The sequence below is a fragment of the Berghia stephanieae genome, chromosome 7, assembly GCF_034508935.2.
Source record: "Berghia stephanieae isolate SIO BIC M18660-M18661 chromosome 7, UCSD_Bste_1.3, whole genome shotgun sequence".
Lineage (NCBI taxonomy): Eukaryota > Metazoa > Mollusca > Gastropoda > Nudibranchia > Aeolidiidae > Berghia > Berghia stephanieae.
In genome coordinates this window covers 40,848,246-40,874,078 of record NC_088366.1, presented here as the reverse complement: position 1 = coordinate 40,874,078, position 25,833 = coordinate 40,848,246, and the positions used below count along the sequence as shown (strand labels likewise).

Genomic DNA, 25,833 nt, shown 5'->3' with positions numbered 1-25,833 from the left:
AGAAGAAGAAGAAGAAAAAGAAGAAGAAGAAGAAGAAGATATAGACACTATTGGTGTTGATATCTTATAGTTCCCGTGCTGTAGAAGCAATACGTTCATAAATACAATTAGAGAAATGTTTTTAAAAGCAATGTTTATATATTTTTCTCTCACCTCGTGTATTAAGTTAGCCGATATCCAAACTGTGCCTGTTTGTTTGCAAACAAATCCAGGAAATTGATCTCTTGCTCCCACTCTCCCCAACAGCATAAACGTATTATGCAGGCAGTCATCCCAGACGTTCAGTCACATTCCACTCCGCAAGCCAGCCCGCCAGCCCGACAGCCCACACAACGTTTTTATCAATTCCAACAACAGTCACATATCGCGTGTAGGGTAGTAAAAAACCCAAAGATAGATGTGCCTTTCGTCGAATCAATAAGGAACCATTCCTGTATAGCCTATAGTCATAATATTATTGGCCATTCCTTTTAACCTTATTGTAGGTATGCGATAATAGAAGGAACGAATCTGACGTCCCACGGCTCTTTGTTATTGTTTTTAGACAGCCATTCTTAAGAGAGTTAGCTTACAGCAAGTGGTTTTAATGAGTTAACGGTGCTTGTATATCAGTTAAACTTGGTCATTATATTGAGTACTAGAAAATTACTTTCTTTGATTGGTGTTACTTGGTATTTGGGGACAAAAGTAATAAATTATAGTTGGTATTTATTATTGAGGCGTACAGTATTATTTGGACGTACGATAAATTTGGGCGTACGGATTATTTGAGTGTACGACCTTTGATTATTTGGGCGTAAAAACTGACCTTTGGTTAAAGGAATTGTGGGACAGTTTACAATAGGATATAAAACAGAGTGTTTCTGTTCTGGACTGGAAATTCTATCATTCTGCATTCTATGCTACTTGATTATTAGCTGCACTTTTCTAGTATGCTGCACGTTCTAACATCCAACCAAGAATCCTTTATTTTACGGACTTAGAAAAATTCCACGGATATTGAAAATTGTTACTTAGGCAAAATGACTTTATATTTGGATTGATTTTGCGGATTTGGAATTTATGAAACTGATTGAATTATGACCATGCTATTTGATTTGGATTTGGAATTTATTACAACAAATAAAACTGTAAGAAATGAAACTTGGAATCTGGACTTTTATTTCAATGTCTTGATGTTGTATATTCCATTATCATTATTGCCCCTTGAACTCTTTCGTCATTTTTAACATTTACAACACAATGCAAAGGAATATCGTTACCATCAATCAAAAAGCCACTATACGATCATAAGCCATTACATATGTGTGCAACTACGCCACGATTCTAACAATTCTTTCTCACTAAATTATATCAATCAGGCTTTAAACGTTTTTGGCATAAACACACATAGTAGTAGTAGTAGTAGTAGAAGTAGTAGTAGTAGTAGTAGTAGTAGTAGTAGTAGTAGTAGTAGTAATAGTAGTAGTAGTAGTAGTAGTAGTAGTAGGGGTAGTAGTGGTAGTAGTAGTAGTACTGCCGTTGTTTTTAAAAACACAGTATATGCAATGTTAACCAAATAGCATATACTGTGTTCTTTAATAAAACGGTAGAGTAGTAGTAGTAGTAGTAGTAGTAGTAGTAGTAGTAGTAGTAGTAATAGAAGTAGTAGTAGTAGTAGTAGTAGTAGTAATAATAGTAGTATAGTAGTAGTAGTAGTAGTAGTAGTAGTAGTAGTAGTAGTGTAGTAGTAGTAGTAGTAGTAGTAGTAGTAGTAGTATAGTAGAATAGTAGAAGTAGTAGTAGTAGTAGTAGTAGTAGTAGTAGTAGTAGTAGTAGTAGTAGTAGTAGTAGTAGTAGTAGTAGTAGTAGTAGTAGTAGTAGTGGTTGCTGTTGTTGTTGTAGTGATGGTGGTGGTAGTAATAGAGTGTCAAATGAGAAACAGGCACTCGTGTAAGATATAGGGATCTAAAAAGTGTGTATGAAACAGTACCAGTAAAAGCAGTTGAGAAGAAGACAAGAATAAAACACCCCCCCCCCCCCCGTTTTTGGTATAAACACACATAGTAGTAGTAGTAGTAGTAGTAGTAGTAGTAGTAGTAGTAGTAGTAGTAGTAGTAGCAGTAGTAGTAGTAGTATTAGTAGTAGTAGTATTAGTAGTAGTAGTATTAGTAGTAGTAGTAGTAGTAGTAGTAGTAGTAGTATAGTAGTAATATAGTAGTAGTAGTAGTAGTAGTAGTAGTAGTAGTAGTAGTAGTAGTAGTAGTAGTATAGTAGTAGTATAGTAAGTAGTAGTAGTAGTAGTAGTAGTAGTAGTAGTAGTAGTAGTAGTAGTAGTAGTAGTAGTAGTAGTAGTAGTAGTAGTAGTAGTAGTAGTGGTGGTGGTGGTTGCTGTTATTGTTGCAGTGATGGTGGTGGTAGTAATAGAGTGTCAAATGAGAAACAGGCACTCGTGTAAGATATAGGGATCTAAAAAGTGTGTATGAAACAGTACCAGTAAAAGCAGTAGAGAAGAAGACAAGAATAAAACACTCCCCCCCCCCCCCCCCCCTAACTAAAATTGAGACTAATGAAATGAATGAAGTTCGTGTCATTCAGCTCTGTATTATTGTTTTTAGATCAACAGGTCTCATTGAATTCTGTCAGATAAATCTCGAGTCAGAACTGACAGTCTAAAAACGATAGCCTTGTATACTCATAACCTGACACTGACAAAAAAAAATTGCAAAAGAAAAGTCTGTGACCACAAAAGGAAACAAATCGAGAGTTGAATTCAATAGTTGAACATGTGGGATTTGTTTCCTTAAGCACTACTGAGGACAATTTACTTGACTGTGCTCTAATATTAAATGACGTCAAAATACCTCATCGTGTCAGGCTATAGATGCTAGAGGCTTGTCTAAGAAATCCATAACATTGCCATCCGGAAATACAATGAAATGGACCAACACACAAATCTATGTGTAACCTTGAACTTTGATAGTCTGGTTAATACAGTTTAATGATAATTACTCATAAACAAAGTATGGCAAAAAACAATAATAAAGACCCGAGTGACGTCATCTTCATCCTATCTATGAGTTAACGATGCCTCCTGTCTGTCAGACTATAGATAGTATGCAGATGACGTCACTCAGGTCTTTGTTATTGTTTTTGCCATCCGCGTTTGTGAGTTGTTCTCACTAAACTGTATTAACCAGACTATAAAAGTTCATGGTTACACAGAGTTTGTGTGTTGGCCCGTTATACTTCCGGATGGCAATGTTGTGAACTCCTTGGCCAAGCGCATTCTATCTATAGAACATTGGAACATGAATGTAGATAACGCCGCTCAGGTTTTTGTTAATGGTTTCATATTTCGGAGTCTTTCGTTCACTCTCAACTCTCAAGCCGAAAGATTCAGTTGTTGTTTTTTTAGTTTTTACTCACAAAAATGTGTACTTTCGACGATCTGCACTTATCTTATATTTTTTTTAAAAGCCAGTACCAATAACAACAGGACACTTTTTGCCTTTGTCATTCGTAACCGACGTATTTTCTTTCCGAATCGAAGCGCACTCGATTTAAAAATAGCTGCTATGTTGTTGAAAGCTATTACGTCTCCTAGTAACTAGACTCAGACTGAAGCATGAAGTCTTGCCTCAGCAAATTACAAAAACTTGGCCAAACTTATTCCGAAGGTGCCGTGATTTTAGTCCCGGACTGGCTTAGTCAGCTCACATGAAATCCGATTTTTTCAAGTCAGAGATAGTCAGAGAGTAAGCACTGGTCCGCGTTCATGAAAACGGCCCCAGGTATTAAACACTTACAATGATTGTAATAGCTGTGAAGATCGCTTAGTTTAACAATCATTGACATCGTTGACTGAATAATGACTGTTTGACCTGTCCGAATCAGGTCACGGGGCGTGCTTCCGCCAACAGTTTGTTACATGCCATCAATCAAGCTTGAGGAGAGCACAATGTTTTTCACTTCTTTTATTTCCTATCAAAAGGTAAGAAATTGTATGCAGGGCAACATCCATGGAGCTCAAACCGATCTACATGAGGTCACAAGTCAACAACACGAGCAGGGCTGATCGCATTGTTTGAAACAGGCACGTAGAATTTATTTTAACGTTTACCCCAACTTTTAAATCCCTCTCCCTTTTTTTTTAACCAATACATCTTACAAATTTATTAGATATTCGACGACGCAAATTATATTTCATTAATCTGTCGAGTAAAATTGTATTCCAGCCCTATATCGTGGTTCTTTTTCGTGTACTATTTCCTACCTAAGTACACCCATATTGATTATGGAATCTTCTTACCTGAACACATGTATAAAAATGTACACTTTGGACTCCCCCATGAAAGTTGTCATTCAAGACATCGACATAAATAGCAGAGCGGTCTTTCTTTTCTTTTTTCGTTTTCCCTTCCTGTTTATTTTGCTGTGGTTTTTTTTTTTTTTTTTTTTTTTTTTTTTTTTTTTTTTGTATGATTTTGTTTAAAAATAGGGTTTGCGGTGCAAAACTCTTTCAGGACATATCAGTGCCAGTAAATAGGATATAAAGTTGATAGTCAAAATATTCTAGGGTTACCACAATTAAAGTAGACTACCCAAGAAAGGGTAAAACAAAGGAGAATTGGTTCAAATATGTAAAAGATGTGTATTCCAAGAGCATACCATTAATGGACGAAGTTTGAGATCGCCTAAAAGTCCCATCCAGACCTCGGCACAGGATAGCACTAATAGGAACACACTCAAATATAAAAGGTTGCAAGATCTGTTCAAAAAAGGGCCAGGACAAAACCAAGCAATCTTAATTCAAACAAAGACTAAAAACAATTCAGAAGACATATAATAATATGTTGGGAGGATAGAAGACACAGCAAGTGATCTCCTGCCCACTATGGGAGGTTAAAACACCTCACCCAGCATGCAGCCTTTCATGGGTTCAAAGCATACATATTTACTGTAGGAAAGTTGAAAGTGCGCTACGTCATTCACGACACCCAAACAAACAGCGGACTTTTATGGGTTGAAAACATCAGTAAAACATACATATTTAAATACGGATCTTCAAGCCTTGCATCCCTGTGCTATTTGGGTTAATTACCGGTGATCACTCAACATGTAGGACGAGTCAAGACGCTTGTTAGGCGTTATTACAATTTTTAGGAGAGAAACAACACTGATAATGCCTAGATACTCATTTTACACCTGAATACGATGAGAGTTGAGAGAATGCCAGGAAAGAGCCTTTTCCAATGAGTCAACTATGACCCACTCAGCGCTGGACTGGAGTCCTAACGTTCCGGTCTGAAGGCGAGTGTCACACCACAAGACCACGTAGCCGCATATGATATTTTTTACCTCTGTACTTTTAAAAAAATTAAACATTATGTCTCATTAAAAAAATTGTTTGTTTGTCAAGAGGACCCTATATCCGGAAAAAGCCAAAGGAAAGAATATAACGTAGTCCCTGTGCTGACACCATAGCGCTATATATGAGCTTCCAAATATTGAATGCAGATACTGGTGGTTATATGTTAATTAAGATATCAAGTAATTATGAGCAAGCATTGAATATGTGCTTCTAAGTGATCTTCGCCCCTAGGACAAGACATGAAGTCCGCTGAACATCATGGTAATTTTCCCCCCAAAAAAGGAAAGAAATTGCCTTTGGGAATATTTGAGTAAAGAACTTTTCCCAAGGATTCAACTTTGCACCGCACACAGAAAAGATTCAAATCTTCGTGAAGGTCGTAAGTCGAGTCTCCTATCCCAAGAGCGCAAAGCCGAAAGAAACTTCAATTCTGTCAGGTGTTTTAGAGCCTTTTCTTTCTTGTTGCGATAAAAGTGACATTTAGCACCTAATATTGTCGAGTCGGGAATGGCCTACTTGAGTTGAGTCGTGGTGTTCATAATATACAGTACGATAGAAGGGAGCGAGAGAGAGAGAGAGAGAGAGAGAGAGAGAGAGAGAGAGAGAGAGAGAGAGAGAGAGAGAGAGAGCAACGAAAAGGTTCACTCGGATGCCGAGAGCAAGTCTGCAACTTCATAATTTATTTAATGTAGAGCAGATGATGATGATGATGATGATGATGGTGATGATGATAATGATGATGATGATGATGAGGAGGAGGAGACGGAGGGAGGAAGGGGAGCACGAGGATGATACCGTAAGAAGATTATTTCTGATTGACAAGTATTTCATGGCTCATTAAGACCCGTAATTGCTTTTCTCTCCTTAAACCCTAAATCTACTTATGCCGAGAGCACTCCCCCCCCCCCCCCCCCCCCCCCCCCCACCCAACCTGTCTCCCACAAACACAAACACGCATATACATTCACACATATTTAGATCAACAAGCACACGGAGAAACATATGCATAGACTCTAAAACACATTCTCCATTATTCGAGTTAAAGCTTAAATTATGAAGGCAGGAATACAAAAAGGCAAAAACCTGGCTACCCCCCCCCCCCCCCTCTCTCTCTCTCTCTCTCTCTCTCTCTCTCTCTCTCTTGCTCTCTATCTTTTTACTTAGTCTCTATCTATCTATCTATCTATCTATCTATCTATCTATTGATCTATCTCTCGCTCTATCTCCATCTCTCACTCTCTACCTTTTTTTCTTACTTACTCTCTCCCCCTCTCTCTCTCTCTCTCTCTCTCTCTCTCTCTCTCTCTCTCTCGCTCTTTCCCCCTTTCTCTCTCTATCTCTCTTGCTCACTATCTTTTCACTTACTCTCTCTCTCTCTCTCTCTCTCTCTCTATCTATCTATCTCCATCTCTTACTCTCTACCTTTTTTTCTTACTTACTCTCTCTCTCTCTCTCTCTCTCTATCTCTATATATATATATATTATATATATATATATATAATATATATACATCTTCTATATCTCTCTTTCACCTTTTTATTCTCTATTTATTTATCTATCTATCTATCTCCATCTCTCTACTTTTTCTCTTACTTACTAAACTCTCTCTCTCTCTCTCTCTCTCTCTCTCTCTCTCTCTCTCTCTCTCTCTCTCTCTCTCTCTGGTAGCCGGCAATCTGAGTACTACTCAGTTTTTGAATATTTTTGATCCGATGTTGTCCTTGAATATTATTACAGACACGTTGTTCGTTGTCGTCGACTGATATCGAATTTATGGTAAAATTTAAGTTTGGTTGCAAAATTATTCCGTTTTTCAGTCTTGCTAAAAGAAAAAAAATAGTTGTCCGCTGATTCATGTTGTACCAATTCTCAAAATGCGTGCTCTGAAAAAGAAATCAGAGGAAAGTTAAAATTTAAATTCGAGAATTTTTTGCTTCATTTTCTCTTTTGTTCACAAGTATTCATGAATTCTTCATGAGGCGTCGGTTACTTCCAAGGTATTCATCCATGTAGACGGCAACGGATCGAGGGAAATAACTTGATAAAATCTAAATATTTTAATAGTGCAACTTAGTTATCTCTCTTTTGTTATGATTACATCTGTCACAAGTTTACAAAAAGGCATTGTTGTTTGTTTGTTTTCTTGTTGTTGTTTTTTTTTTTTTTTTTTTGGGGGGGGGGGGGGGGTTGTCTTGTTTTCTTCTTTTGTTTTTGGGTTTAATTCTATCTATTATCCCAATGACAATTATTGTACCAGCCAATATTATCAGCTATTTACTATCAAGTGGAGTATATCTTAAACGAGGTTTAATTTCTAATCTTTCTTACTCCACTATGTATGTCCTAAACTAAATATTATTGATATAACTGTATTATTTATTAACCGCTGTCTCTATCGTTCTGAGTCATCTGTTTTTGACACCTCGCCCTAAGGCAATATCTACTGAAGAATAAGTTGTCTTCCTTTCTCCATTCCATTCAGTCAAGAGGATTCTGAAGATCTTTCGGCTGACTGAAGACTGTTTCGTGGAATGTTGTCAAAATAGGAATGTATTGTCTCAGAAATGTAACTCTAAACCCATTCACACACCCCTTTCTCTCTTCCCCCCCCCCTCTCTCTCTCTCTCTCTCTCTCTCTCTCTTTTCTCTCTCTATCTCTCTCTGTTTAACATATACATATATATACACACCCATATATATATATATATATATATATATATATATATATATATATATATATATTATATATATGTGTGTGTGTGTGTGTGTGTGTGTGTGTGTGTGAAAAAACTGGGGAAAAGTATGACGCTGTTTCGATATGAAGCAGAAATTAGAAAAATTCAAAAATTTACAAGTAGCAAGGACAACACCTTAAATTGTTAATTGCAAAGTTTAATCTAAAATTCTTAAATGGTTAGAAACTATTACCAAAGTAGTATTAAAATCACGATATCGAAAGTTTACAAACTTGCTTCTTATTTTAGCAGTGCGGTGTGACGAGTGTATGGTGTAGTCATGTCTTGTGTAAAAACAAATTTAAATGACCGACCGGGATAGATTCTGGAATATTTTTTCTTCTCTCCCACAATTATCAAGACACAGTAGAAATCGCATTTGGTTTGTTTGCTAAAGATGAGTCATGATTTCAATCCAAATGGAGTATAGAATTTGGTCAATGATGTTCATTATGGTTTATAAGAGTCGATGTAAAAAAAATAAATTATAAAGTTTATCTGTTTTATTACTTAATTTTACATTTGTAGACCCGATTGTGTTATGGTTAAACAAAAGTAAATTTGAACTGAATTTGAAAGAAAACTCAAGAACATATTTCGCCGACTGAAATTAGAGAAGGCACCGAGCGAGGATGAAATCATAATTCTGCAATCTATCTGAGAAACATATGCATAGACTCTAAAACACATTCTCCATTATTCGAGTTAAAGCTTAAATTATGAAGGCACGAACGGCAATCGAGCGGCACATATTTTAGTGGATGCTAATTGTTTTTAAAGTTTTCAACGAAACCTTTCAAATATTTCAAAATCTCAATATTAACACTGTGTTATTTTTAAAATTGTGATCGAAATGTGGAATGTTTGAACACGTTATGCCTACGGTGAAGTTAATTGACTTGAACGTGAACTGAAAACTTACATGTGGGACGTTATTAGTCTATCAGAAATAAAAATAGACAGGAATAGGAGAAACAACCACGAAAAATGAAAACAATATTTGGTTCAGCAGCCATGACAACATCATAAACATGGAGTCAGATTCATTGTGCAAAAAAGAAAAAGAGTTGGGTGCGTGATGAGCTGCGCCCCAATTTCTAGCAGAAATATTTCAATAAGAAGTTTCGGCAAAACCAATAAAACTTGACCATCATTAAAATGTATACACCAACGTCTGATTACAAAGATACGAAATCGAAGAATTCTATTATGGAAAAAGCTATTCTCAACCTACCTGTCTATAAATCTCCTGGAGTGGAAAACATCCATACAGAACTCATAAAACATGGAGGTTAAAAATCATGACAACGCTGTGTCAAAAGAACAAAATGGATTAGAAAGGCAACTCCCGACAATATCAAAACTATAGGACAATCAGCCTGACCGGCCATGCTAGCAAGATATTACTGGAACCTGCAGAGGAGCATGGGAGAAGTACTGTCGAACAAAAACGTAACTGTAGAATCTTTATTGAAAAACACTTACAACATTAAAAAGATCTCTTCCACAATTTTATCGAATGCTTTTGATAGGATGAGGCACGACGGATTACGGTCAATACAATGTAAATTCGGAATAAAAGAGGGGATGGTTCATATTATGATGGAGGCTTTTTACAAAAGCTCCAATAGTGTTGTTCTTATGAACACGAATTTAATTACTTTAAATACTACTAATAATTTGGCTTCAATAAACCGACCCTCTCCCGCGATAAGAACTATTGAAGAAACTGATCGGAGTCCGAAGACCACACATAACGAATTTATTAACGTTGGCCATATTGATATAAGATCATGCCGGAACAAAATTCAAGACGCACTTAACATTATCCAAGACCATCGCATTATCTTACTCATTATAACAGAGACATGGTTTAACCATCAATGTGACGAACCAATTATGAAGGCCATGACGCCAACGGGTTATACAATAAAATGTTTTCCTCGTCCAAACAGACGAGGTGGAGGAATAGCCATTGTTTATTTATCATGATAAAATATCATTTTCAAACAATCTATTCGACGCTTTTGAATATGCTAGATTTTTAATACTTACTTACTTGGGGCGCCCAACATGGCTGTATCCTTAACATCATTCGTTGGAGTCTTGGTGGTGCAGCTTTTAAGTGTTTGATATGGATTGATTCGAGGGGTTTATGGTCACTTTCCACGGTGAACACTTGTCCATACAAATATGTGTTGAATCGTTCGCACCCGTAGACCACTGCTAGTAACTCCCTTTCTTTGTTAGCGTATCTTGTTTCTTGGTCCGTTCGTGCTTTACTGGCAAATGCCACGGGCTGTCCGTTTTGGAGTATTGTTGCGCCCAATCCCTTCGTTGGTGCATCTACTTGAAGAACGATGGGTTTTTTGCTGTCAAAGTATGCCAATGTTACATGCTCTGAGATAGAAGATTTTATGGCTTCAAAAGCAGCAGTGTGACTAGCAGTCCATTCGAACGCATTTTCTTTCTTTAATAGTTGCCTTAGTGGGGAAGTGAGCGAACTGGCATTCTGGATGAAGTTACCCATATATGTTGTGAGGCCCAAAAATAATTGCAGTTCTTGAATGTTCTGTGGGGGTTTCGTGTTTTGAAGGACGGACACTTTGGCAGGATCAGGTTTGACTCCATTTTCAGAGCAAATGATTCCGTAAAATTTTATTTCTTTCTCTTTTATTTTACATTTGTCTGGGTTCAGTTTGAGACCTTTCTGGTCGCATCTATCTATCATCATCTTGAGATTGTTGTCATGTTCAACCTCATCCTTTCCGAATATTACAATGTCATCGGCTATGCCTATTGTTCCAGGGCATCCTTCAAATGTTTGGTCGATCTTTGCTTGGAATATGTCTTGGCTCATGCTAAGTCCAAAGGGCATTCTTGTGAATCTGTATCGGCTTAAAGGAGAGTTGAATGTCGTCAGATAACTGGATTCTTCATCAAGTTCCACATTCCAGTATCCACATTTGGCATCTACAATGGAGAAAAATTTAGCTCCACTTAATTTAGGTAGAATTTCTTCTAGGGTCGGAGTGACATGGTGCTCTCTTTTTATTGCTTTGTTGAGGTCTTTGGGGTCTAAACAGAGCCTCAGTCTTCCATTTTGGTTTCTCTCTGTAGACCAAGCTGTTAACCCAAGCTGTTGGTTCCCCTTCCTTAATTTTAGTGATGATGTTTAGGTTTACCATTTCATCCAATTCATTCTTGATCTTGTCTTTTAGACTTACTGGAATTTTCCGAGGTGCATGAATTACTGGAGGGACATCTGTATTTATGTGGATATGATATTTTCCTTCAAATTTCCCAATTCCATTGAAGACATCTGGATATGTCTCAATAAGTTAGATTTTGTTCTTAATATTGGGGCTTTCTTTAATTTGGCAATTAAGTGTCACCAACTTGAGTCCTCAGATGAAGGGAGTCCCATGATGGCTGCACCTGCATCCTCTGTTACATAAAATTGTGCGTTATGCTGCATATTGTTGTGATAACATGGGATTAAGCATGTTCCAAATTGTCTTATTTTATGTCCTCCATATACTGTCAAAGTTCTGCTTGAAGGCATCAACGTCATTGGAGTTCCATCACTGTTTAATTTATCTGGGAACATTTTCTGATAAACGTTTCCTTGAGCTCCAGTGTCCACTTTGACTTTCAGGGTTGTCTTCTGTGTCTTGAGTTTGGATTGTGCAATTTGCAGTGTTACGAAAACTTCATCTCTGCCTGTCTTACTGATTGAATCGATGTGTAATGATTCGAAAGTCATGTTATCTAAGTCATCATTGAGTTCGTGGATGGCTCTTGACTGCTTGGATTTGTTGTAATGTAGTTTGCGGCACATTTGCTGTAGTGACTTGATTTTTTGCAATAGTTGCAAATTTTGTCTCAAGCTGGGCACTTTGAAAATGGGTGCGGTGATGATCCACAGTTTTGGCACTGATTTGATGGTTAGTGAGTGGTGTGGCGCCGGGTTTGATTGGTTCTGCTTAAGATGGGTTTCAAGTTCTGTTTGTGAGGCAGTTTTCTCACTTCCTTGATAGCGACGGCCTGGTTTGCTGCAAGGTTTGACAGTTGTGTCCTGGAAGCTTCAATAGAACGAGCTATATCCAGTGCTTTGTCCGTAGGTATGTTGTCTTCTTGCAACAGTCTTTCTCTCACCTTCTCGTCCAACGTGCCACATCTGATTCTGTCCCTTATCAAGGAGTCATTTAAGTCACTGTATTCACAGTCTCCAGCTAGAAGCCGCAATTCCGTTACGAATTGATCAATTGATTCGGTTTCTCTTTGTGTCCTACTGTTGAACTTGTATCGTGCCATTGTTATATTTCTCTTTGGTTGGCAGTATTCAATAAAACGAGAGAAAAGTGAAGCGATACTGTCTTCCCCCTCACACCAAGTGTTGTAGATATCTCTACCTGCTTGACCCACGTATAGCAGAAAATAACTGCATTGCTGCTCCTCTTTCTTTTCAGCTAGAGGACCAGATAAAAGTAGCTTCATATGCTGAGACCACCTTTTCCAGTTTTCGGCGATGCTGCCGTTTTCGAAATCCATACATGGAGGTCTGTGGGCATCTATTGTTTTGGCAATAATTTAGACGAATAAACGGCAAATATTCTATAAATACTTATCTGGATTGCTTTTTACTTCTGACACCATGCAATTCTTTCTCGTGATCCTTATTGAATTTAACCTGACTTAGATGATTAACGATAACACACTTGATTTCAGTTAATTGAGATTTATTTATTTGACCATGTCTACAACTAAAACAAAGAAGTTGGGCGATTCACATACTAAGGTCTGGGCGTTAGTCGATACCAGTACTCGTAATATTTACTACACATCATATCATGACAGGTGTCGTGTCTGATTTCTACAAAATTGCGTACGTTAAACCCTTATTGAAAAAAACCCGCTTATCTTTACAAAGAAAACCTAAAATAAAACTATAGTAATTGCACAATCTTCGCACAACTCGCGACATATTGGGCCAAATCCCGATCTGCAGACAAGACTGAATTAGAATGACAGAAGGCGGGAGTTCCATAGGGAAGGGATATATCTGCACATACTGTTTTAAAGCTCATTTATTAGTCTTTATTCTGAATGCGATTACTTTCTACTTGCGTTATTCATATCTAGTCATATCACAGTTTTTTCTCTCCCCCCCCCCCAAATTACCCTTGTGTTTATCGCTTCCCACACTTTTTCTTATGTGTTCATTGCTTCGCACACGTTTTCATCGGTTCGCACACCAATTATTCACACATTCCTTGTTTGATATATTTTATCTAGATCCATTTGAATGACGCTTAGTTAGCTATTTTATCAAAGGAAGTATTTTAAAAATGCACACACACACAAACACACACACACACATACACACACACACACACACACATGCACATACATACCAGAAATTTGCAAGAAAAATAGTGTCTGTGATTAGAGAGCCATTTTATTATAGGACGTATTGCAAATTCACCACACACAGACACACGTACACACACACATACACACACACACATACACACACAGACACGCCAGACATTTGCAATGAAAAATGTCTTAAACGATTTTAAAGCCATATCTCTCTCTCTCTCTCTCTCTCTCTCTCTCTCTCTCTCTCTCTCTATCTATCTATCTATCTATCTCTCTCTCTCTCTCCACACACACACACACACACACATACTGCATACTCAGATTCATACACATTCACTTTCTGTAAGTCTCCCTGAAATAATTGATTCGGGCTGCACTCATCACACACAAAGAAATGTTCCAAATGATCTGCACTCAGTCCAGATACTGACTTGGTGCAGCGTGTGTGCCACCACGAATCACACATTTCACAAACCACCTAGCCTACAGTCCACTCCTCCTTTTTCCCGACATATTTTGCATTCATCTTCACGGACCTCCTCCGCCATCTCAACGTCATCCTCATGAGCCTCTCTCATCACCGTTCCATTTCTTTTTCCATTCGTGGATTTTGGTCATCTTCACTCTCATTATGCTTTCTCTTCGTGCCTTTCTGCCTTTCCCACTTCTGCAACAACGCCCGATTCTTTTTTTCTTGGCGCTTGCGCTGTAGCTCTGTCGCTTTCTTCTTTAGCCTTCTGTCGTTGCAGTCGCATCTGATCTTTCCTTTCTTTCATCTGCCTTGATTTTTCTGCTCTTGTCGTTTTCTTCACCACCTTCTCTCTCTCATCTTTTTGCTTCTTGTCCTCCTTCAATGAGATCACCTCCGTACTCAGGTGTATAATGAGTACCTGGCCGTTAACAGCATTGTCTCTGTCCGACAAAATTATGATATCGCATGCGTCATGTCTTGTCCCAAATGTTTAATGTTGCTGTTGGACTGGGACCCCTTGTAAAGCGCTTTACCCTTTGACGAGATGAATTATGCGTCTTGAAATTCTTCCTTATCATTAATTCACACATTTGTCAACACTATCTAGATCTATGGATATATATATATATTATAAGAATATTTTATATAAATTGAGCTGTTATATAGCGCAATATCCACTTAACGTGCTGACAAATGTGTGAATTAATGATAAGGAAGAATTACAAGACACATAATTCATCTCGTCAAAGGTGTGAGGTTCGATGTGCATCACGAACGATCGTGTTCATCGTTCCGCACACCTGCTTTCAGTCGAAACCACAATAACTAGGCCAATGGCGCCTTTCTACCACATTGTGTACTTTATAAATAAGATATTTAATTACTAATTATTAAGCAGATGGCATGGAGGAAGTTAAAAAACCCTTCGTCCGTGTACCTGCATGCATCATCCTAGAGATGAAGGAAAGTTGATACTCACCGATCTCGTGATTTCAGGAAAGTAACTTTGGAGTTAATGGAGCAAAATATAAACTGCCACTTTGTTTTACTGTCTCAGGAAGCAAGAAGGAACATCGGTTGAGGCAATTAAAAACTGTAATTGCGTAATTCACGTATTTCACGCATTGAAAAAAATGTCCGAAAATTTAGATCATCAAAAGTGTGCGAATAGAAAATCACGATCAGCTGTGCGAACTTTGTACGATTACTCTATCGTCCTGTCTCTCAACCTTCCTTGTCTATCAGAATTTCTTGAAAAGCTAGTGTTAAAACAACTTCTAGCGTACCTTAAAATAAATTCCATGGAAGAAAGCTTTCAGTCTGCCTACAGACAAAAACACTCGACCGAAACAGCTCTTGTCCGGGTTTTGTAAATGATCTTCTTCAAATCATCGATACGGGTTTATCATCAGCTTTTGACACTATCGATCACGACCTACTGTAAACGCGTGTAGAAATAACTTCCGGCATTTCTGATACGCACTCAGTTGGTATATTATATATAAGATAGACGACAAATTGTAATTGTAAATAGTTTGTAGTCCGATCAAATTCCTTTAGAATGTGGTGTCCAACAGGGTTCAGTTCTTGGGCCCGTGCTTTTTGTTCTCTATATACATCCACTTTCAAAGTTTATGGGGGGGGGGGGGGGGGCTTTGGCCTGTCCTACCACCAATATGCTGATGACACCCAGTTGTTTGGATATGAATGTATTAAAATCTTACAGAATGTCATTACTACATATGAAAAATGAGTACTGGGTGTAAGAGATTGGATGGGTAAGAACAGGTTAAGGTTGAATGACGACAAAACGGATGTGATGTATGTAGGGAACAGAAAATTTTCGAACGATAAAAAATTAAAAGTGGGAGAGGTGTAAATAGATATTGTTGACAAGGTCAACAATCATGGGTTATTCTTTGATTCGGAACTGTCGATGGACCATCAAATTAAGACAATGATTCAATCATTGATGTGTCATTTGAAAAAAAAATGGATCTATTCGACAGTTCCTTTCTGAGGATGTTACCAAGAAAATTTTCATTTCTCTTTTATTTTCAAAGCTGGATTACTGCAATCCTCTGTTGTTTGGTGTCTCGGAAAATAAGCTCAGGCGGCTGCAGACGGTCCAAAATAATGCTGCCAGATTGTCTGTCGAAGGCGAGGTTTGACTCTGCCACACCTCTCCTTCGAAGATTACACTAGCTACCTGTTGAGAAAATGGTTAAATTCATAGCAAGTTTGTCGTTGCCTGGAAAACACTGCCCCTCCCTGCATCACAGAACTCCTAAAGAAATATTCGACAATCTGACCTTTGCGTTCCTCCAATGACACCACCCGTTTGGCTATCCCACGCATTCGTACAAAGGCGGGAACAAGGTCCTTTCCTCATTTTGGTCCGTCTGCATAGAACACCATTCCACAGAGCATCATAGAATTGTCTGTTTTCAAGATATCCTAGAAAACATTTCTTTTTTGATGTCATGTTCTTTCTATATTGTTTTGTATTGATGTAATTTAAAGCGCCAAGAGCCTCATCGTTGAGAATACCGTGGGCTCTAGTCTGTTATTATTATTATTATTATTATTATTATTATTATTATTATTATTATTATTATCATTATTATTATTATTATTATTATTATTATTAATTATTATTATTATTATTATTATTATTATTATATTATTATTATTATTATTATTATTATTTATTATATTATTATTATTATATCATATATTATTAATTATTATTATTATTATTATTATTATTATTATTATTATTATTATTATTATTATTATTATCAATGGTTAGTTCTTCAAAACATCAATTTGAGTGCGCCAAGACTGTTTTCTTTCTCCTTTACTTTCAATCCGGAATATTCTGATTGAAACCCTACACCATTTACCTTCATTCATGTCAATGAGTGGAAGAACTATCAATAAACTCTGATTTACTGAGGCATTGACATTATTGCAGGAAGCAATCACGAATTACACAACGTATCTAACTTACAGGTCATCAAAGCTACTACATTTGGAATGGAGTTATATAAAGATAAATGTAATCTGATGGTGAATAGCAAAGACAGCATCAAAGTCAAAATTGTAGTCGAAGGTCAACAGTTGGAAGAGGTGGCTTCCTTTAAATACCTTTGGGCTACAATTACCTAAGATGGCTACTCAACAATTAAAATCAAAAAACAGGATAGCCATGGCAACGAATGCAACGGCAAGACAAAATAAGGTATGGAAAAGCAAGGAATGTCACCCCGTTTCAAACTTAAACTATAAGGCACTTGTTACACCAACCTTCTTACTAATTGATTATGAATGCTAGCCATTAACCGCATTAATCCTGGAAAGTATATAATCATTCGAAAACAAATGACATAGGCTCATTTTAGGCATCATCTGGGCAGACCATACGTCTAATGAAGAAGTTCACAGAAGAATTGTTTCTCTTATAGGACCATAGGTCTCTCTATACTCAAAAGAAAAAAATTGACATATCAATGTTTTCAAATTTAAAGTAAATGGAGACAAACTAAGAATATCTTCTTTCCTGCTCAGTAATACATTTTGACTACTGTGGAAGAGAACACTTTCAGTACCGCCCAGTATTATTCATATTTTACAAGCAATGTGCTTTAATAGAAATTCAAACATTACAAGGCCATACTCGGAGTTTGAAGATCAAATCCCGAGAGAAATGATATGCTTATGCAGACAATGTAGACTTCATAGCAATAAGCTAAATAAATATAGATGCTAGACATTTTGCAATAACATAGTCTACCTTTAAATGTTAATAAAATCGAATTATAACTATCCATAATATACCAATCACTGGAAAACTTACAGAATATTAGGGTCACTAATAGACAATGGCGAAGGCATTAACGGGAGAAAGCAACACCAAGAAATAAGATGATGGTCAGAATGAGATGGAGGAATATTATATAATCAGTCTTGCCTTTTCGAGACTTAAATATAGAATAATCTTACACGGACAAAAATACTTTTTTCCGATTTTGGCCAAAAACATTTTTTCATACTCGTATGAAACGACTCAGAAATGTCAAAGATTCCTAAAGCCGAGTTATAAATGACGTCTCAGGTTTAATAATTTTTGACATTTTAATCTTTGGTTATAATATGTTTTCAATTGTTCTATCGAAATTGTTAATTTGGGTTTTGTCAGTGTGCGAGATATACTGTCCTCTGCTGATTTCATAATAGTTGTTTTAACAGATGTTATATCAAAATGTTATCAATGGTGACAAAGTTTGTATTGCAAGCAATTCATTCAACATTAATCATTATCAAGCACTTTTCTTGTTACAGATAACGGAATGGCCGTCAATCTCCTCCCCATTCTTAATTCCCACTTAACCCATTCAGGCCAGGGTTATCTTCTGACAGGATAGAAATTTCACGTTTTAGATCCATGTCAATATCGTTCTTCACCCTTTTCTAAACACTTTTAATTATGCAATCAAAATTATCGATATCGAGTTTAATTTGCATCCGCCAAAAGTGACCACATCAAATCAGTGTGAATTAATTATGAATAAAGAAGATAGGTTTGATTTAATCTGATGTAATTCACAAGTGTCAGCAAATCAAATTAGATTATATATTTATTAGGAATTTTAGCTTGGTAAAATAATATTTCCTCATTCTGATAATTCGCTAAATTGTGAATTTTGTCTTTGAAGGCGAAAACAAGATTAGATTCTATCAGCGATCGCGCTAAGCTGTCCACCGCGAGGTGTTAGAAAGTGTGAAAAAGACATATATGCATTATATATTATCAGTGGCTCAGTGATAGGGTGTTCTTTCGATGACCCTCTCTCTCTCTCTCTCTCTCTCTCTCTCTCTCTCTCTCTCTCATCAAGGGTGTCGCATCAACTGGGATCCCGGTTTGGCCCTAACTACGACAAGGCAGGGACGTAACTACAAGATAGAGGACGACGAAATTTCCTTCGGGCGGGGACGTCAATTATTGTACTGTATAACAGGAGGCATCCGGTGACTTTGAACAATTGCAGTCCAAGATCTGTCTAGAGACGCCTATTCTACATCAGTGAAATGTTGTTATTGTGGGAACTTCTGGAAGTCAGGGACGCCTAGTTGAATATTTCATAGCGCACGGCTGGCAGGGGTTCGGAATAGTTTATGAGTGAAGAAAAGAATGAATGGATTGGGCAGATCGTTTAATCAGAATATGTTGATGATATCCATAACTTCGAAAATTCTCTATTTAGTCAAAACTGTGTTTGTCTCAGGTTTGGGACTTTTTGACAAGTTTTGGATGTAATTAAATCAATCGATATATCATATAAATGGTTTCTTGCGAAAATGCAAAAAGTCTGTCATTGTGCACGAGTTACATAAAACATTTAGCCTACGAAGGGTTAAAATTACACACATCAAACTACCCGCCCTCGAGCATATTCTCCTTATGAATGAAAGTATCATAAGAATCCTTCAACCCCCCCCCCCCCCCCCTTTCCCCGCCCCGACTTAAACACTTAACCCCACATCCGCTAGTCTCCATGCCATCCCCACACCCGTATTGTTATAATATTATCATAGAAACCATAATCGTTTATAAACAATGATAAAACTTGATGTCCATCACAGACCATCTACATTGTACCTGTATTTCGGATTTTTGTCAAAGTGCCAGGACATTGAATGATTGTCCTTTGATTCTGAGACATTGTGATTTGAGTGTTTGATTTGTTCCTTTGTTTTAAAATTTGTCCTTCATCAAAAGGCGAGAAAGAAATTCTACCACATATATTTTTTTTTAAAATCACAAGACTTCTCTCCAATTCTGAATGATTTTGTTCTTGGAAAAAGACGGCCTACTTCAAACGTTTACAATCTGATGTGACGTGAACTGAGAACTTTTATTCTCTATTTTTCGCATAAGATTGGAGTAGTTGGAGATTATCGTTTGGAATTTTTTATTTGACCCTAAAATAATATTATACTAAACTGACTGGTCAAGAAAATAGATTTTATCACAATTTCACTTTTAAAAAAGTAAACTCTGAAAAAAAATATAAGATGGAATAGGTCATTTAAGATTTTGTAGTTGTATCACAAGTTTGACACTCACTTATGCATCTGTGGATTTTGGTGTGGTGCTAAAGTAGATGTTAATTATGTTTTAAATAATACGTGCGTGACAGTATATTATTTATTCCAGGTGGTCAAGAGAAAGTTTACGAGCGATGAGCTCGAATCATGTTTGGTTTAGTTTTGTTTTTTGGGTTTGTTTTTTTTTTTTTTTGGTTTTTATTTATTTATTTTTTTGCTTTTTCTTTGATCAAAGGATAATTTTGAATTTGTGACGTCCTACCAAAATGTCGGAACAAGAAACAAAAGATCGTAAGGGTTTTACGTCTGTTTTCATTTATCAATAGTTGAAAAAATATAAAATGATGCTTTGTTTGTATTTATCAAAAGTTGAAAAAATAGATCGTAAGGGGTTAAGTCTGCTTTTATCAATTAAAATTCAAAGTAATAGAACAGGTAGGGCTTCAATGTTTTCATACCTTTTAGTTAAAACATTCCATTAAAAATGTTCAGACTGAAATGCTTTATTGAATTCTGACAACCATGAATCAGTCTACCTGCCGCGGGGATAACTCTAGAATGTGCCTCGCGTACGCCAATTTAACTCTAGAGTCTTTTTTGGGAGAGACATTCTTGCGTGGTAAACCGGTGCCCGAGTAATACAACAGGTTTTGGATTTATTAAATAATTTATTGTTCTAGTTCACCCCTTAACACGACGAGCTTGCGAATGAGTATTGATGCGCAGTAAAAAATAATGAATTTAATTAATCTATAAAGATAAAAGAATGGGTACCTTTATTTTACCTCTCAAATCACGATTCATAGATACGTCGTAAAATAATTTATTTAGCGTTGAATTCAAGCTATCTTTTGTGATCACTTTAGAGTAGAGAATGGTTGATTTTTTACCATCAAAACATACCAGAAAGCCCCGCCCACTTGGAACCCCCCCCCCCCCCCCCCCCAAAAAAAAAAAAAAAAAAAGAAAATAACGTTGGATTATTATAATTCGCACCAAATGATTATTTTAGATGACCAATCAGCAGTTTATTCACATCCATTTAATCGAATGAAACTAGCGAAATTATCATACTATGCAAGTGCTGAATATTTTGTTATTCAAAAGGTTTAAAACATTATTCAAAGATAATAATTTTCATCATGAAACTGTAGGCGTTTCCAAGAAGAATCCTAGTAGCTCAGTTGGTAGAACACTCGCTTCACAAGCAAAGTGACCGAGATTGATCCCAGGTAGGCGAGATTTGATCCTCCTGTCTATCCAGCAGTGATTGGGTAGTTGGGTCTTTAAGATCTGGCGGAAAATAATTCGCGATATGCTAGCGTCTGCCAAAGGGTAGCAAGCAACTCCTATTGTCTGTTTCACATTATAGATACCGGGATGAACTCCGGCTCCATATGCCTAATGTCTCTGAAGGACTACGTTATTTCTTTGCAAGATTAAGGGTGACTTAATATGGTGTCTCGCGTCTTTTATCAAATGCTTGAAATATTGAAAGTAGCCAGTGACCAATTTGATTACAATGGTAATAAAGTTCTCCCCCTATCTTTTTGTCTTTGAATGGGGTATTTTACACAACTTACCCAGCTCGACTGTGATGTGAATGGATATCAGATTATAACAATGGGCCATATTGGAAGAGAAACCGCCACGAACAGATCGCCTATTGTACTATGTCAAATGAAAATTTGGTTCCATGTGCCTTGTTGGGAGAACAAGTGGCTCATTGTGAACATTGAAATGTATTATTTGAACTTGAATATTAAAATTGACATTAAAAATCTACCTACACATATACTGTTCATCACAGCCTGCTTTCCAGAAAATAAAATCTTTAGCACTTGAAAACATACGTCATAACAGTCAATATAGATATTTATGATGTTTTCAAATACAAATTATATATGTTATACTATTAGTTTGCAACTTCTTGTATTCATCCAGTGTTCTAGCAGTTAAATTCGGCCGTTACTTGGAGTAAATAAGTAAAAAAGCACAAATATTTTGCGATATACAGAAAAAAACGCATTTTTCCATCTACTGGCCACAAAACATTGACTTGTGTATCAATGAATTAAGAAGCCCATCACTTGTCAAAAGGTCTAATGTCTGACGTCTCAAAAAGTTTTGAGGAATAAGAAGATTTGAGACTTTTGGACAAGCATTAGATCATCTAAATTTATTGATAATGTTAGAATTTTGTGATCAAAAATTTGTTGTTTTTTTACATTTGCAGCAGTTACTTTAATGTAATTACAAACCGAATTTCTAACTTTCTCGCACATACACAAACACACACGAATAAACACCAACTCACTCATACACATTCACACACACACACACACACACATACATATAATATATATATATATATATATATATATAATATATATATATATATATATTATATACCATTTTCAGCCACCCCATCATTATCCCCACCTTCCATTCTCTAGATGAGGGGGATCGATCTACAAAGAGAAAGTGTTTCAACACCAACAGAAGTCAAACCAAGGCCGCAACTAAAATAAATGACCTGAAAGAGATCGGTCTCTGGTACGGTGGATCTCTTGTTATGAATGCGATCGTAGGTGAGTGCTAATGGCATTTCTAACCTTCACTGAAAAAAAAACAACACATTATTTAAATTTTTGGCCGGAAAAGTTTACTTCAAATATCGATCGACCGGCAACTTGAAAAAACAATCGAAACAAACCCAAGTCAGGTTTAAACATCTTCTTGAGGTTATTGTCATTTTAATCTAATGTAAAAGTTTCCTGGCCAAAATAAAAAGCATAAGTGTTAGCAATGTATGTAAGGTCCGGTTATTGACGGAAAGATTCAGAGATGCTAAACAAACAGTGACGGATCTATTTTATCATATCAGTATGTGTATTAATAATAAATGTCATGCCTTATCATTGTCTAAACTGGTCAATTAACATATCCTGTCCCAAATATGCGGACGCCCGTTTGAGCAATATTCCAGTAAGCAAGTGATTATATGGATATAAGTCATAATTGAATCAATGTCCAACATCATTAAAGGAGGTGGCCTGTCATTAAATATTAGTATGTATTTTATTTAAGTTGGAGCCATCGACAGTCATGATTCCATTTTGATGAAGTTTTAATTACTTATTCTTTTGAATTGCAACATTTGGCACTGGGTGATTTGTTTAGTTTTTGTATACTTGGATAGTATTACGACGAGAACAACCAATCCTTAACTCGATTTCTAAGGTTAATTGAATTCTAAAAATGAAAAAAAATAATGGATCTTATAAAACTACCAGGCAAGGAAACTGGAGTAAGCGTCATTATTTTATGGTCACTGTGATCACTATTCCACCTTTTTCGGATACTTAAACGAGAGAAAGAATAATATTGTGTTGCTCTCCTGCATTTTCATTCAAAGTAGGCGGATGTATCCATCAAACGATGTTCCTATAAACGGTTAGCCTATGCTCTTATCTTTGTTGAAACAGTGTCTTTCGAAATTCGTCTATGTAAACTGTTGATGCAATAGCCATTGTCCTCAAATACCCTGCTATGTCCTCAAATGTCCAGATAAATTATCAGTAACATGGCTAGTAAGACTCCTTAACAATTTTGCAGGAGGCCAGTGGTCAAACAACACATACCTGCATTTGACTCCAAGGTCAAGTCGTCAATAGCCTATTATCCCTATTCAAGAGTTTCTATAACCCCACCCCTTCTCTTTCTTTGACGACCACCCCCCCCCCCCCTCTTCCCACCCCTACGTCGCTCTTTTGCTTCGTAGCCGAAAGTTACCGAGTTCGATCATCTGCTGCACTGTGTGGTCTTCAGCAAGTCACCTCGCCCTATCTTGGTTTGCGATGTCTGGGTTATTCCAGTCTTCCCTTGGAATATACCCTAAAGGCAAATCTCCCCTTTGGGATGAATTACAGCAATTTATTTCATTTTTAAAAACACGAATCTTATGAAATCGATTGGTTTCATTTGAAAGTTCCAACTTGGGCTTTTCCCTGATTACTTTGTCTAGATCAAGTGACCAATGATTGTTGTATGCGATCATGGAGATATTATGCAAAAAAATTATCAAACGCACAAAAGTTTCACCTCTAAATTATTTTTATTTGCGTATCCTTTTAAAGGTATCTAAATTAATAAAGTTTTGAAAGCACGTGGATAAAGCTTAGTTTTGAATGATGGGGTACTTGTACCAATTTATTACAAGATTCAGTCTTTTTAATAAATGTTATGATTTGAAATAACATAATTATAATGCCTTTTGGTGAAACGCCATAACCTACGTGTACACATTTACAGGTCTGATAACTGAACTCAATTATGGGCTTAAAACACTCTGACAATTTTTTTTCTTTGGTTTAAGACCATTTCCATAACAACAATTAGGGTTATCAAATGAGTACAAGTCGACTGTTACTCTTTTGACAAGACATTTTAAAATGGATGATCGATGTCACTACTCGTATATAACGAAAGGAACAAATTTGGATGAAGTCATGATAGAATACTCAGTAAATTGCTAGCAAACAAAATTTAGATGATGATGATGATGATGATGATGATGATGATGATGATGATGATGATGATGAAGATGATGATGATCTCCTAAAACAAAACTTAAATACTGTGGCAATAGGTCTCTTATGAAATTCGGACCAACGTTATGGAAGGATCTCCTCCAGTCGTCCAAGTTTTTCCGAACTCTATGGATATCTTTTTAAACGCCTAAAAATTAAACATCTCTTTTCATTAACGTATGATTGATTCTAAAGTAACTATATTATACTATGCATTTTTTTTTGGCCTTTATGCTCTTATAGTTTTGATATTGTTATCGAGTTTATTGTATCCTTTTAACAATGTTTTGATATTAAAGCATCCGAGTTCATGAATGCTATTATTTAAATTTGTCATATATTATGATATCATTATATGTATTTTATGTCACTATTATTATTATTTATTATTATTATTATTTATTATTATTATTTATTTATTATTATTATTATTATATAGATTATTATTATTATTATATTATTATTATATTATTATTATTATTATTAATTATTATTATTATTATTATATTATTATTATTATTATTTATTATTATTATTATTATTATATATTATTATTATTATTATTATTTATTATTATTATTATTATTATTATTATTATTATTATTATTATTATTATTATTATTATTATTTATTAATTATATTATTATTTATTATTATTATTATTATTATTATTATTATTAATTATTATATTATTATTATTATTATTATATATATATTATTATTATTATTATTATTATTATTATATTATTATTTATATTATTATTATTATTATTATTTATTATTATTATATATTATTATTATTATTATATTATTATTATTATTATATATTATTATTATTATTATTATTATTATTTTATATTATTATTATATTATTATTATTTAATTATTATTATTATTATTATATATTATTATTATTATATATTATATTTTTATTATATTATTATTATTATATATTATTATTATTATTATTATTATTATTATTATTATTATTATATATTTTTTTATTATCATTATTACGATGATGATGATGATGATGATGATGATGATGATGATGATGATGATGATGATGATGATGATGATATGGCTGTCTACTCTATTCCCCAGGCCTTGGAATATTTGGCACACCGAAGGGTGTCTTGTTGGAGGTTGGTTCCGTGGGTATGACACTTCTCATCTGGACATTCA

The 25,833-nt window shown here is 35.6% G+C and overlaps 3 protein-coding genes across 3 annotated transcripts in view; 1 reads left to right on the top strand and 2 right to left on the bottom strand.

The window, feature by feature from the left end:
- The window catches only part of LOC144977236 (15-hydroxyprostaglandin dehydrogenase [NAD(+)]-like), a 61,023-nt gene extending 60,729 nt beyond the window's left edge, over positions 1-294 (bottom strand). Inside the window, exon 1 of the mRNA XM_078922242.1 lies at positions 154-294. The gene's annotated coding sequence lies outside the window, so the exon portion shown is untranslated. The remainder of the gene's footprint in view (positions 1-153) is intronic.
- An 11,742-nt stretch (positions 295-12,036) lies between these two features.
- On the bottom strand, positions 12,037-12,642 carry LOC144976547 (uncharacterized). The gene has a single exon (XM_078920842.1). It carries the CDS (start codon positions 12,640-12,642, stop codon positions 12,037-12,039), a length of 606 nt encoding a protein of 201 aa, XP_078776968.1.
- Positions 12,643-20,180: 7,538 nt separating this feature from the next.
- LOC144977234 (uncharacterized) overlaps positions 20,181-25,833 on the top strand; it is a 41,000-nt gene continuing 35,347 nt past the window's right edge. Inside the window, exons 1-3 of the mRNA XM_078922237.1 lie at positions 20,181-20,347; positions 22,513-22,647; positions 25,753-25,833. The exon at positions 25,753-25,833 is cut by the window's right edge and continues 21 nt beyond it. Of these exons, the coding sequence (XP_078778363.1) occupies positions 20,323-20,347; positions 22,513-22,647; positions 25,753-25,833 (241 nt within the window). The 5' untranslated portion in view covers positions 20,181-20,322. The remainder of the gene's footprint in view (positions 20,348-22,512; positions 22,648-25,752) is intronic.